At 35.8% G+C, this 13,244-nt stretch overlaps 1 protein-coding gene across 1 annotated transcript; it reads left to right on the forward strand.

The window, feature by feature from the left end:
- The first annotated feature begins 776 nt into the window (after positions 1-776).
- On the forward strand, positions 777-6,501 carry LOC123695206. The gene is made up of 4 exons (XM_045640973.1): positions 777-2,394; positions 3,049-5,133; positions 5,557-6,365; positions 6,421-6,501. Exons 1-4 carry the CDS (start codon positions 777-779, stop codon positions 6,499-6,501), a joined length of 4,593 nt encoding a protein of 1,530 aa, XP_045496929.1.
- Positions 6,502-13,244: the final 6,743 nt, after the last annotated feature.

Genomic DNA, 13,244 nt, shown 5'->3' on the forward strand with positions numbered 1-13,244 from the left:
CGCGTTCGCAGGCGCGTTCGCAGGCGCGTTCGCAGGCGCGTTCGCAAGCGCGTTCGCAAATGCCTTCGCAAATGTCCTCGCAAATGCCCTCGCAAATGCCCTCGCAAATGCCCTCGCAAATGCCTTCGCAAATGCCTTCGCAAATACCTTCGCAAATGCCTTCGCAAATGCCTTCGCAAATGCCTTCGCAAATGCCTTCGCATGCCGTGCCACCGGCATTTGAGGTTCGAAGACCTGGATATGACTTTGGGTACATACAGTTGCTAGTTACATATTATTTTTTTATTGTTGCCCCACCTTGAGCCCATGGCTAGCTACGCCCATGGACACAATTACTTTTTTAATGTATTTATTGTTATAATAATAGCTTTTAACAATTAAGTATGTTCGGGAGAATTTTACATTAATTGAATTTTTTTTGTGTATTGACTTTACTTAATGATCTAAATGTATTGATAGATTCGATGCGATGAATGTAAATCCAGTATGAAATAAACAGTCAAAGTGAATACACGTATTTTTCTTCAATATCCCTCTGCTGAGCTAATTTGAACCTTAACACAATAAACATATGGACCATCGATGCCGGATTATATTGAACGGAGGGATTAGCGAGCTCGACCAGCGAAGACAAAAGACGACACATTCCTTAGATAACGCAGGTGTTCTTTGCATCGGTATTGCTGTAAACAAGTTAGAATTGGATAATTACGTTTTTATAACATTTGTGAAGATTGATTATTGGAAGATTTACTTACTATTTACGAATATAAAAAATGTCGCCGCCTACTATGGAACAAAGTGGATATTTAAGCACATTGGAAGACTTAGCTAGCACTTTACAAAAAACACAAACTAATTTAAAGAAGTGTCCTAAGCAGCGATTAACGGAAGGGTATATCACAGCGCGATTGCAGACAATTGAAGGGTATTGGGCATCGTTTAAGCAAGCTCACAACGGTCTTGTTAAGTGTACGCCACGGGAACAGAAGGGAGTATTGACATACTTCCTGAACGAAGAATATTACTTATATGAAGATTTGTATCTTAACTTAGAAGCCGACTTACGGGATTTATTAATTAAATTGAAACAACCGAATCAATCCACTCCGCCGTGTGATAATATGTCAATAGCATGCGTAGAAGGTCAACAATCGGTTTCTAAGTTACCCAGGATACAATTGCCAACTTTTTCGGGAAGATATGAAGACTGGCCCTCTTATCAAGATTTATTTAAAGCGCTCGTTCATGACACTTCATTAGGGGATGTACAGAAATTACATTATTTAAAAACAAGTGTTTGTGGTGAAGCCGAGATGTTGTTAAGAAATATACCTATTACCGGGTCGAATTATAAACAAGCGTGGGATACATTAAAGGGCCGTTTTGGAAACAAAAAGATGATTGTTACTTCTATTTTAAAAAGATTATTTAACCAAAAGAAAGTAGTGAACCAGTCTGCAAGTCAAATTAAAGCGATATTAGATACAACAACAGAGTGCATACAGAGCCTTAATAATTTGACTATTAACACCGATTCTTGGGATCCTATAATTATATTTCTGGTGGGGCAGAAGTTGGATACAGAGTCGTTAAAGGACTGGGAGGAACTTACACACAAGGATGGAAGTGATGAATTATCTACATGGTCAGAACTGAAGAAGTTTCTTGAAGCTAAGTTTCGTACACTTGAACTTGTCACGCCAGTAACAACATCTACTAGGGAGAAACCTTCAACATATAAGTCACATCACGCCACAGTCGAAGACGGCCGCCGGGATATTTATCAAACACCACGAGTTCATGTTTCACCGGTATTATGTACATATTGCAAGGGTGAGCACTACATATTCAACTGCAAGGAATTTGTGAATCAGACGGTTGATGCGCGACAAGAGTTTGTGAAGAAGAATTATTTATGTTACAATTGCCTTCAACCGAATCATAATGTATACCGATGTAAACAAAGGAAAACATGTCGAGTTTGCGGAAGAAAACATCATTCACTTTTACATAAATTTAGACTGACACATACGGACGAAGAGGAACAACCACAACCAGAACAAAACATCACAACAGCACACTTCTCTAGAGAACAACCCGATCAACAAGTATTGTTAGCGACAGCACAAGTTATGGTCAAAGCGAAGAACGGTTACACACACATGCTTCGTGCTTTAATTGATCAGGGATCAGTGGCCACATTCGTTTCTGCGAGAGCAGCGGCACTTTTGGGTTGTACAAAATCCAAAATCAACGGTGTAGTCTCAGGAGTGGGAGAAGGAAATCGTATACAAATACAACATCTAGTCGATCTCGCAGTTTCGTCACGATGGAAAAATGAAGATGATAGTATTGAAGTCAGGGCTTACATTCTTAAGACTATTTCAACAAGTTTGCCCTCAACACACATCAAGACGAACTGTTCAGAGCTCCAAATGTTACCATTGGCTGACCCTATAGTTCAGGATACATCGCCCATTTTTGCAAGTGACTACTATCAAGCTGATTTTCCGTTTGTAGCTTTATTTTGATGAGACACCGAATAATTTCGTGTACGAAACTCTCGATTGTGGTAGCTAACAGAGATAACAAGGATAAAATTTTTTGATTTGATGGTTCTCAAATATTTATTACGCAATTTGTAGGACAATATGTCTGTTGAATTATATAAACAGTAACTAAGTGAAAACAAAAAAATCAGCTTGTTAGTAATCATTTATGATGACCTCGTTGTCGATACACTTTGGAAAGGGGGACTCTTTGAACCAACCATAGATTTTGTAGGACAAATATTTTTTCGAATAATTTAGGTAATTATCTTGAGATTGAACAAAAAAAAATTCAGTTAGTAATAAATATGGTTCTCAACCATCAAATCAAAAATTTTTATCCTTGTTATCTCTGTTAGCTACCACAATCGAGAGTATCGTACACGAAATTATTGGGCGTCTCATCAAAATAAAGCTACAAACGGAAAATTAGCTTGATAGTAGTCACTTGCAAAAATGGGCCATGTATCCTGAACTACTACCTATCATACACCAGGAAGAATTGACATGTTGTTGGGAGCGGATGTCTATTGCAAAATTATAGAAGAAGGATTGGTAAAATTGTCAGATGGGTTAGTGGTGCAGAAAACACGTTTGGGATGGATTATATCAGGTCGAAGAGATGAAAAGATTATGGATAACAAACACAATAACACTACATGGTTATACAGGATGGTATACAGGATGGTGGAAGAAGATAATGATTTACTTAGAAGGTTCTGGGAAATAGAAACAGATGTCTACAAAAAGAAGAAGATTCAAACAAAAGAAGAAGAACTATGTGAGGAGATTTACAAGAATACAACAAGAAGAGATTCAACAGGACGATATGAAGTACATTTACCGTTAAAACAAAGTATAGAAGACACGATTAAATTATGTGGAAAAACAAAAGAGCAAGCTCTGAGAAGATTTACACAACTAGAAAAGAAATTCGAAAGAGATGAGAAGTTGAAAATAGAATATACAAAGGTTATACATGAATACAAGGCAATGGGTCACATGAAACAGGTAAAGAATGTCAATAACGATAATGCTATTTATCTGCCGCATCATGCAGTAATACGTGATGACAAAGAAACGACGAAGGTACGAGTCGTCTTTGATGCATCGGCTAAAGGTTCTAATGGCTATTCATTAAATGATTGTATGATGATTGGACCTGTGTTACAGCCAGACCTCAGAAGTTTAATTATAGCGTGGCGAATGCATAAGATATGTGTTGTGGGGGACATCGTTAAGATGTATAGAATGATCAACATGACTGCTAAACATACACCTTTACAACGCATCTTATGGCGAGATAATCCTCATGATCAAATTGAAGAATATGACCTAACAACTGTAACCTTTGGTACAGCAGCAGCTCCTTATTTGGCTGTGCGAACTTTAATACAATTAGCAGATGATGAGGTGCATAATTATACGGACACTGCTGTTATTAAAAGGGCTTTCTATATGGATGACCTCATGACAGGAAATGAAAATATTGAGAAGACAAGGAACATGTGTAAAGAAATAACAGAAATATTAGCTAAAGGAGGGTTTCAAATGCAGAAATGGTCTAGTAATTCAGAAGAAGTATTGAACTATTTACAAAGAAATGATATTGATGCAAGGGACAAGATAAATATAAAGTTAGATGATGTAATAAGAATTCTCGGATTAACATGGGATAGAAAGGATGATGCATTCAAAGTATCAGTCAACTTACCAGAAATGAAGCTTCCTGTAACAAAGAGGACAATTCTATCTGATGTGGCTCGACTTTTTGATCTTTTTGGGTGGCTTTCGCCTGTAATTGTTACTGCGAAGATTTTAATACAAGGATTATGGATATGTAGCCTAGGATGGGACGATCAACAAACTCCGGATTTACGCGAAGAGTGGATAAGATACAGAGAACAACTTACACATTTGCAAAACCTCAAGATACCACGCTGGTTAAAAACTACACTTGATAATGACAAAGTTGAATTGCACGGTTTTGCAGATGCATCTGCTCAAGCTTATGCTGCTGTAACATATCTGAGAGTTTTTCATGATGACAAAATACATGTAACTATACTTGCATCACGAACCAAGGTTGCACCATTGAAGCAAATATCAGTACCAAGATTGGAACTTTGCGCTGCAGCCCTACTAGCGGAGCTTATTGAGGATCTTGTGGAAGTACTCAAAGTACCTAAACATAGAATATTCGCCTGGACGGATTCAATGGTTGTACTTTCATGGTTACAATGTCAACCGATTCACTTGAAGACTTTTGTTGCAAATCGGGTTGGAGGTATAACACGAGTCTTGGATAATGAATGTTGGAGACACGTCAAATCTGCCGAGAATCCTGCAGATATTGCAACCAGAGGCATTGACGCATGTGATCTAGTAGATTCTGAGATTTGGTGGATGGGACCGGTTTGGTTACAACAAACAAACCTTCAACTTGAGAGATGTGATGTTCCAAAAATAGATTTAGAAATGAGGAAGCTAAAATGCAATGTTATTATAGAAGAAAAGCCAATTTGGGAGAGATTTTCCACTATGTCAAGAATGAAACGGGTTCTCGCATATTGTAGATTTGGTAAGAAACGGACAACACAAACACATCATTATTTAACATCACATGAAATGGAATATATATTAGAAGAATGCATAAGATATTATCAAAACTTGGTTTATGAAAAGGATATAGAAGCGCTAAAGAAAGAAGGAAGAGTGAAGAAAAGAAGTACACTTATAACACTAGCTCCATTCATAGACGAAAGAGGAATTTTGAGAGTAGGGGGCCGGTTGCAGAATGCATCACTGTCAGATACAACTAAACATCCTATTATAATACCGAGTCATCAACACATTACAAGGTTGTTAGTTAACGAAGCACATACAAAAACGCTCCATGGTGGCATACAACTAATGTAAACTTACATTAGAACAAAATATTGGGTGATTGGAGTGAAGTCGGCAGTAAAGCAATGTATTCGTAATTGTAAGATATGCATTATAGACAAGGCTAAAGTGAAGAGCCAGTTCATGGGTCAGCTACCAGCAATGCGAGTCAATCGACATCGACCGTTTATTAACAGCGGAGTCGATTATGCTGGTCCCGTATGGATAAGAACATCTAAGGGACGTGGTCACCATGCGACTAAAAGTTATATATGTTTGTTTGTCTGCATGGCGACACGCGCTATACATTTGGAAGCTGTGACAGATCTAACTTCCCAAGCGTTTATAGCTGCGTTTAGAAGATTTGTCGCTCGCAGAGGCCACTGTGCTCACCTTTGGAGCGACAATGGAACTAACTTTGTAGCCGCAGCTAAAGAGATTAAAGATTTATTTAGTACGGGTAAGAGTAATATTTCTAATGAAATAGCCGAAGTCTTAGAAAACGACGGAACAACGTGGCATTTTATTCCGCCAAGAATGCCATCATACGGAGGTCTGTGGGAAGCAGGCGTTCAATCCGCAAAGAGGCACATAAATAGAGTTAGTAAGAACAGCACCTTGACGTATGAAGAAATGTGTACTCTCTTGGCCCAGGTTGAAGCTTGTTTGAATTCTCGCCCGTTATGTCAAACCGATGATGATATGGAGACACCCCTTACGCCTGGTCATTTCTTGGTGGGCGAAACTTTGATTGGTGTACCCGACGCTAGCTATGATAATATGAAGATTGGTGCGTTGTCTAGATGGCAACTCGTACAGAGGATGACACAGGATTTTTGGCGCCGGTGGCAACTCGAATATCTGAATACACTACAACAACGCTACAAGTGGCAGGTCAGCGTACCATCACCTCAAATCGGAGATATGGTGATTATAATTATTATTAATTATTATTATTAGAGGATAATATGCCTCCCACTAGATGGCTAATGGGACGAGTGAAGGATCTACATCCCGGGGCAGACAACCATGTCCGTGTGGTGACAGTACAGTGCCAGGGTAATCATGAGTTTAAACGGCCATTATACAAATTGATAGCGTTGCCTAAAGATTTTTAGTTTATTTGATTTACATTTATACACGATTGTTATTTACAAATTTACAGTCCACTAATATGTTACTTATTTACAGTTGTTGTATAAATTTATTTGAATGTTATTAGATGAGTTCATGTTGATTTTACTACTGTATAAAAAACTATTGTTTTTGGCCGCCGGTATGTTCGGGAGAATTTTACATTAATTGAATTTTTTTTGTGTATTGACTTTACTTAATGATCTAAATGTATTGATAGATTCGATGCGATGAATGTAAATCCAGTATGAAATAAACAGTCAAAGTGAATACACGTATTTTTCTTCAATATCCCTCTGCTGAGCTAATTTGAACCTTAACACAATAAACAAAGTAAAACTATTGTATTTTTGAAGTTCAATAAAACTGTTCCAAATTACGCCTGGCTTGTCTTTTTACTACCCTACAAATACACAACATATCTACATAATTTATTTTAGTCTAATATAATGGGAATTTTAATGTACGCTCTATGTAGGTATATTTAACTGACTTATCGAAAAAACATTGCTTTATCAAGAAAAAGAAATAAAAGTGCAACCGTAACAAATTTATTCTGCCGCTAATCATCTTAGCCACAACGAAGTCCCCAGTGCAAACATACAAATCAATTTTAGCGAATTGTCAGTGTACAGTGTACACAGGGTGTTCAAACCGAGGGTGAACTAATGGAGACACACATTAAACCAGGCCGCGTGCAGACAACATTGACAGAACAGGGGGGCCTAATTAGTTTAAGCTTGCGGCCTGGCCGCCGGAGATGTATAGATTGATATATAAATTACTGGATCTGATATGTTTTTTTCGCTTGCGCTGTAAAGTACATTAGCTTTTTTAATCACAAACGTCTGAATTGTTATTTTGAAACCTGCTTTTTTGCTGATGAAGATTGGCCTTTCACGTCTATTTCACACGATTTTATAATTTACTTGCAGTCCGCCCCGGCTTCGCCCGTGGTACATGTTTGCGTTTTCTCTCCATAACAACTATCCTCGTACTTCAAGGAACATTATAAATAAAGAATTATCAAAATCGGTCCACCCGTTCACGCGTGATGCCATGCACCAAGGGAAATAGGAATTCATTTTTATATAGAGAAGATTTGTTTGAAAGTAACCCACCTGCAAGATTTTGTATGATGACTATGTATGTAGCGCAATACGCAATACACGTCCGTAAAAACTGACAAGTGATTTATTTTCAATAATTAACCTTAAGATATTATCATAAATACTGGGCCCATTCCTTTCTACGAATTGAAAATTGGTGCAAAAACATTTTTATTAAAAGACTTGTACGTAACATTTTTATGGATAAAAAAATACTGCATCATTTATATCTTTGTATAGTCCAGCAGGGCGCCAGTCGCTGCTCACATTATAGCAAAGGATCAAAAAGCCATCGAATTACCAACTACTAACTAATTTAATACTCATTACATTTCCACAATATTAACGCTAATTGATAGTTTGTTTTAATTAACTGCACTTTTAGTTATTTGATTTCACTGATAAATTTCATTACCACAAATGGATGTAGTAGACTGTAAATATTAATTACTGAAGAAAATAATATTAAATTTTATTTTTTAAATATGTATATGTCGGCGCAACGACAATAAACGACTACCGTCAAACTACTAAATAATTATAACTAGCTAAAGTTTACTTAAATCTTTTTAAATAAGTGGTTAAATTAACTAAATAATTAATGTTTGTTAAAAATGATAAAAATTCATTGCAAAAATTAGAGTGGCAACACTCTCAAACTAATTCTTGTGAGTCATGGTTTAATTTAAATACGAGCGTCCGACGGCACAGAGCACATTCACGCGCCGGCCGTTGGAGCGTTCGGAGCTCTCTCTGTAATTACGACGTGGAATAAAAGGGCAGTAAAAATACCTACAGGCGTTCCACTTCGAGTTCCACGTCATTAGAAGTGGGATAGAATTCAAGCTCACTCTTTTTAAATTTTAAACGTTTACGTAGTTTTGTAACGGCATACTGGCGTTTGTGTTTTTCTCGTGCGTTGTGTAAAGTAAAAGTTTGTTACGTGGATTATTGTAACGGGAGTGTGGTTCATCGAAGGAATTGTGCGTGCTATCTGCGCCTCTCTTTGTGATAAGCATAAATCTACGAGAACCTCCGAGAAATCTACGAGAACCTCCGAGAAATCTACGAGAATCTGCCTATGTCACAAATGAGTAGGTGTTGGTCGCATGATACGCGAACGGACTGCTTCTGTCATGTGGAGTGTTTAGTGTTATGTAAGGTCAGTGTGGCCGAGGCAGTGTGTTTTTGAAATCCCGAGATGAACTACCGTAGTATTGTAATACGAGAAAAGGCGTACGAGGACGTACGATTGTCAATATGGCCGTGTTAGACGTAACTTTGGTTTAGTATTTTGTGGATGAATAGTTGTCATTATTTCATGTCAGAACATGATTAGCTTCTTAGATTAAATAATGTGAGTACAAAAAACTGATTTCTTAATAAAACAGTTAAAATCTACGAGAACCTTCGAGAACCTCCGAGAATCTACGAGAACCTTCGAGAACCTCCGAGAATCTACGAGACCCTCCGAGAAATCTATGAGAACCAACCTCCGAGAAATCTACGAGAACCTCCGAGAAATCTACGAGAACCTTCGAGACTCTCCGAGAACCGACAAAAAACATGCCAAGATTATAACTTGACATTGTTACAGACTTTTACAACGAGGCTGGTGCAGAGCGCGCACCGCCTGTCAGTATGGCCGTGTCGGCGCAACGACAATAAACGACTACCGTCAAACTACTAAATAATTATAACTAGCTAAAGTTTACTTAAATCTTTTTAAATAAGTGGTTAAATTAACGAAATAATTAATGTTTGTTAAAAATGATAAAAATTCATTGCAAAAATTAGAGTGGCAACACTCTCAAACTAATTCTTGTGAGTCATGGTTTAATTTAAATACGAGCGTCCGACGGCACAGAGCACATTCACGCGCCGGCCGTTGGAGCGTTCGGAGCTCTCTCTGTAATTACGACGTGGAATAAAAGGGCAGTAAAAATACCTACAGGCGTTCCACTTCGAGTATGAGCGCCTGCCCTGATGATGGTGACGTCAGAATTGCTGACGTCACTCTTTTTAAAAATGGCCTTGGGCCTCTTCTTCCGTCATATATAAAGTACTAGCTTTCCACCCGCGGCTTCGCCCGCGCAGTCAAAGAAAAACCCGCATAGTTCTCGTTCCCGTGGGATTTCCGGGATAAAAGCTTTCCTATGTCCCGGGGTAAATAGTAGCCTATGTCCTTTCTCGGGTATCAAAATATCTCTACCAAATTTCATGCAAATTGGTTCAGTAGTCAAGGCGTGATTGAGTAACAGACAGACAGACAGAGTTACTTTCGAATTTATAATATTAAGTATGGATAAGTCTGGAGTTTGTAGAGCAGATTATATTTTAAAATGCGATTTCTATTTGGTATGTATACTTATTTAATTAAACAATATTTAGAATATTATAACAACGTCATTAAATTAGAAAGCACGAAACACACCATTAGGCATTAACAATAACCCACTCATACACAACTGTATAAAAGTTAACACTATCATAAAATATATCAATATTTTGTTCACATTCATGTGAATACGTCAATTAACTTGTAATTGGATTGAAACACTTCCTTTTAAAACTTTCAAAGTTGGGAAAATATTGGAAGTTTTTCAAAGAGTTCTATTTCAATATCTGCTCAGATTTTCAAAGTAGAAGTTTAACTTTAAATGGAGTTCTTTAGCGAACATTGGAGCTTCCTTTGCTTAAGAATAAGGGTAAACTAAAATAAAGTTAGTATATTTTTCTTGTAGTTGAAATCCATTGCAATGTTTTCAATTTGACTAATATTAGTGCATATAATTATTTAATACTAATAAAAATTATAGGTACCTACAGTCCAAACTTATCAATGGGCAGTTTTAACCTCCTTAGAAATTAATCACCAGACATTTTATACATTACTGTATATTTCGAATTTTAGAGAGTTCAAAATATAAGCATACATATCCTAAATATATATTTATATCTACAGCAATTCACACAAATGTACAACAGAATATATTCGCATAATTTATTATTTACCTAGCAATTTACAGATCTCGAACCGTAAAAGCTTCACATCTAATATCCAAAGCATGAAACTATATTTTAGCCGCAGTTAAGCTGTCCAGTTTCAGTGAAGTGAGAATTCGGCACTAATGCAACCACTTCCAGACGCAGACGAATAAATAAAACATATACGCTATGTATGTATTGCACACCGAGTAAAGGCCAGTATGCACTATCAGTAATAAATATTTAGCTGTTGTTTTTCATTCTATTTTTAATCGTTGCTGTAGATAGAGAAACGAACGTAAACCAAAATTGTACAGAAGTAAATATTCTTTATTGTCTCAATTACTGCATCTATTAGGTACCTTTGTAACAATAAATAAACATAATAACGAATTAAAGTTATAAAACTTTTCCATATTTATTTCAACCTAAAAATATTAAATTTAACTTCTTATATTGTAAAGTACATATTGTAACGTACCTATTACAATATGTATTTAGGTAGATTCGAAAATACATTGGAACATAGAATCGCCTTTCTGAAATCGGTTAAAAATAAAACTATGCTCCACGAGTAAAATAACATGGAGGCACATGATATGCATCGTAAATTTGATAGTCAGTCCGATGATTCTTGTTAAGTGTTAGGGGCAGAAATGAAACAACGTCCGACCGGAACAAATATTTATCTTACATAATGTTTACCCCATGTGGGGATCGATCCGATGAGAAATATCTTGCCCAGAAATAACTTCTCTTATCAAAATAATTATGAACGGCTACAATAACGTTCTGCCTTCACATTATGGAGTCGGTTTTAAAAGATGAAATTTTGGAGAGCTTTGCTTTTGTGTTCAAATAATGTATTAAAAATAATATGATTTCTTTATCCATCTGAAACATTCCAAATTTCACAAATTTTAATTTTTTCATCAGGACCTTATTTATTTACTAGTAGTTTAGTTGTCGAAGATATTAATTTAAAAAATGTAGTGTTTATTTTTTTGCATAGCTTGCTCATAAATTGCTTCAATGAAAGAACAGATACAAGCTAAAATTTCTATTTGTTTAGCTCACTTAAACATGATAAAACCAAGCAATATATGAAATCCTCCTTATCTGATCTTGGTTCAAGTTCATTCTGCTGAAAAATTCTCCGAGATGTTGCTCCGTCTGACAGTGAAAAATATAAGTGAGGAAACAGAATAGGTTTAGCTAAATCTTCTAAGATTTTTCAACTAAACAAGATGTTCCAACGTTATTTTATTTTTACATGAAACATACTCAGAAATAGAGCGTATAGAAATGTTTAAACTATTGAGATAAGCTTCCCTAAAAATAATAATAAAATAACTTTATATGCGTGGCGGAATTTACGCTATTACGTTTTTTACTTGAACTAAATGTATTCAGGAAACACCTCATTCCATTGAAATGTTACAAAATCACGAATATCATGGAAGGAGTTTAATTTAATTCGTTTCGTTTAATTAGCACATTAACCTTAAAAGCTTTGTTAGAGCCCTTTTTTAAGATAAGCCTTTGTAATATTTTGTCACAATTTCCTTAATTCCCTGGATAATATCCAGGTAAAGGAACAAAATTTGAATATTTATGCACCAGCATTAACGGTAATGATAAACAAATTAATGTTCATTTGTTGAAATCAAACCAAAATAACAGCAATTTTGTTGCCTGTACGAAAACTTCGTTAATTCCATCGAAAATTGATTTTAGATACGTTCCATTAAAAAGTCATTTCCTTCGTAACAAAAACTACGAAGAAAATTTTCTAATTTGATCCAATCTAAATCCAATTACTTGTAACCGAGGGTTAGCCACGCGAAATACCGATAGAGATCTAAAACAAACCAAGTTTAGAAGTAATATCCTTACTGCATTATATCAAGACTCACGTGCATTTTTAAATGCGCTGTATAATATTTTTTGCGGTACTTGGGAAACATGCAAGCGGTATGGGCCTTTAGTTAATTTGTATTTACTTTGTTGATGTAGAATAAAGCTTGATATTTCTCTCTGAATTATTTCAATTGTGAATTATTTGTAAAAAATTTCAAATTTGCATCTTCACGAAACCTTTCAAGCTCTATATGTGTCATTGTTAAGCTACAATTGAAATGTTGTTTTCATATTATTTTGATGAAATTATAAATATATTATTTAAGATAAATTGCTTTTGTAAGGTTTATATATTCTACACGGATTCATTAAAGAATAAGCAAGGCAAAACAAATTAAACAAATACCAGCACACATAAATAATTATTGGGAATGCTTATCAGTGACATATGTCGCTTACTGCCATGTATTAAGGCTAGTTTAGTTACGATTGATCTATCTTTTGTCTAACAGTTTAACGGTAAGAGTCAGTTAAATAATATAATATTATGTTGTGCAATATTGTTGCGTCTTTTAAACTTGGTTTAAATTTTAAAACTTAGGAAACAGCTCCCCTTTCCTTGCTTAGTTCGAGTATTATGTTCGTAATCAATCATAATATTTGGTACGAAATCTCCAAAAACATTTTTTTGTACGCTTTAGAAAGGTAAGCAAAT

The sequence above is a fragment of the Colias croceus genome, chromosome 10 (assembly GCF_905220415.1).
Source record: "Colias croceus chromosome 10, ilColCroc2.1".
In the NCBI taxonomy this organism is placed as follows: domain Eukaryota; kingdom Metazoa; phylum Arthropoda; class Insecta; order Lepidoptera; family Pieridae; genus Colias; species Colias croceus.

Coding starts and splice junctions, on each gene's coding strand:
- LOC123695206 (XM_045640973.1), top strand. CDS start 777: ATGTCGCCGCCTACTATGGAACAAAGTGGATATTTAAGCACATTGGAA. Junction 5,134..5,556: donor TCTCGCATATTGTAGATTTG/GTAAGAAACGGA, acceptor TATGCATTATAG/ACAAGGCTAAAGTGAAGAGC. Junction 6,366..6,420: donor CACCTCAAATCGGAGATATG/GTGATTATAATT, acceptor GCCTCCCACTAG/ATGGCTAATGGGACGAGTGA.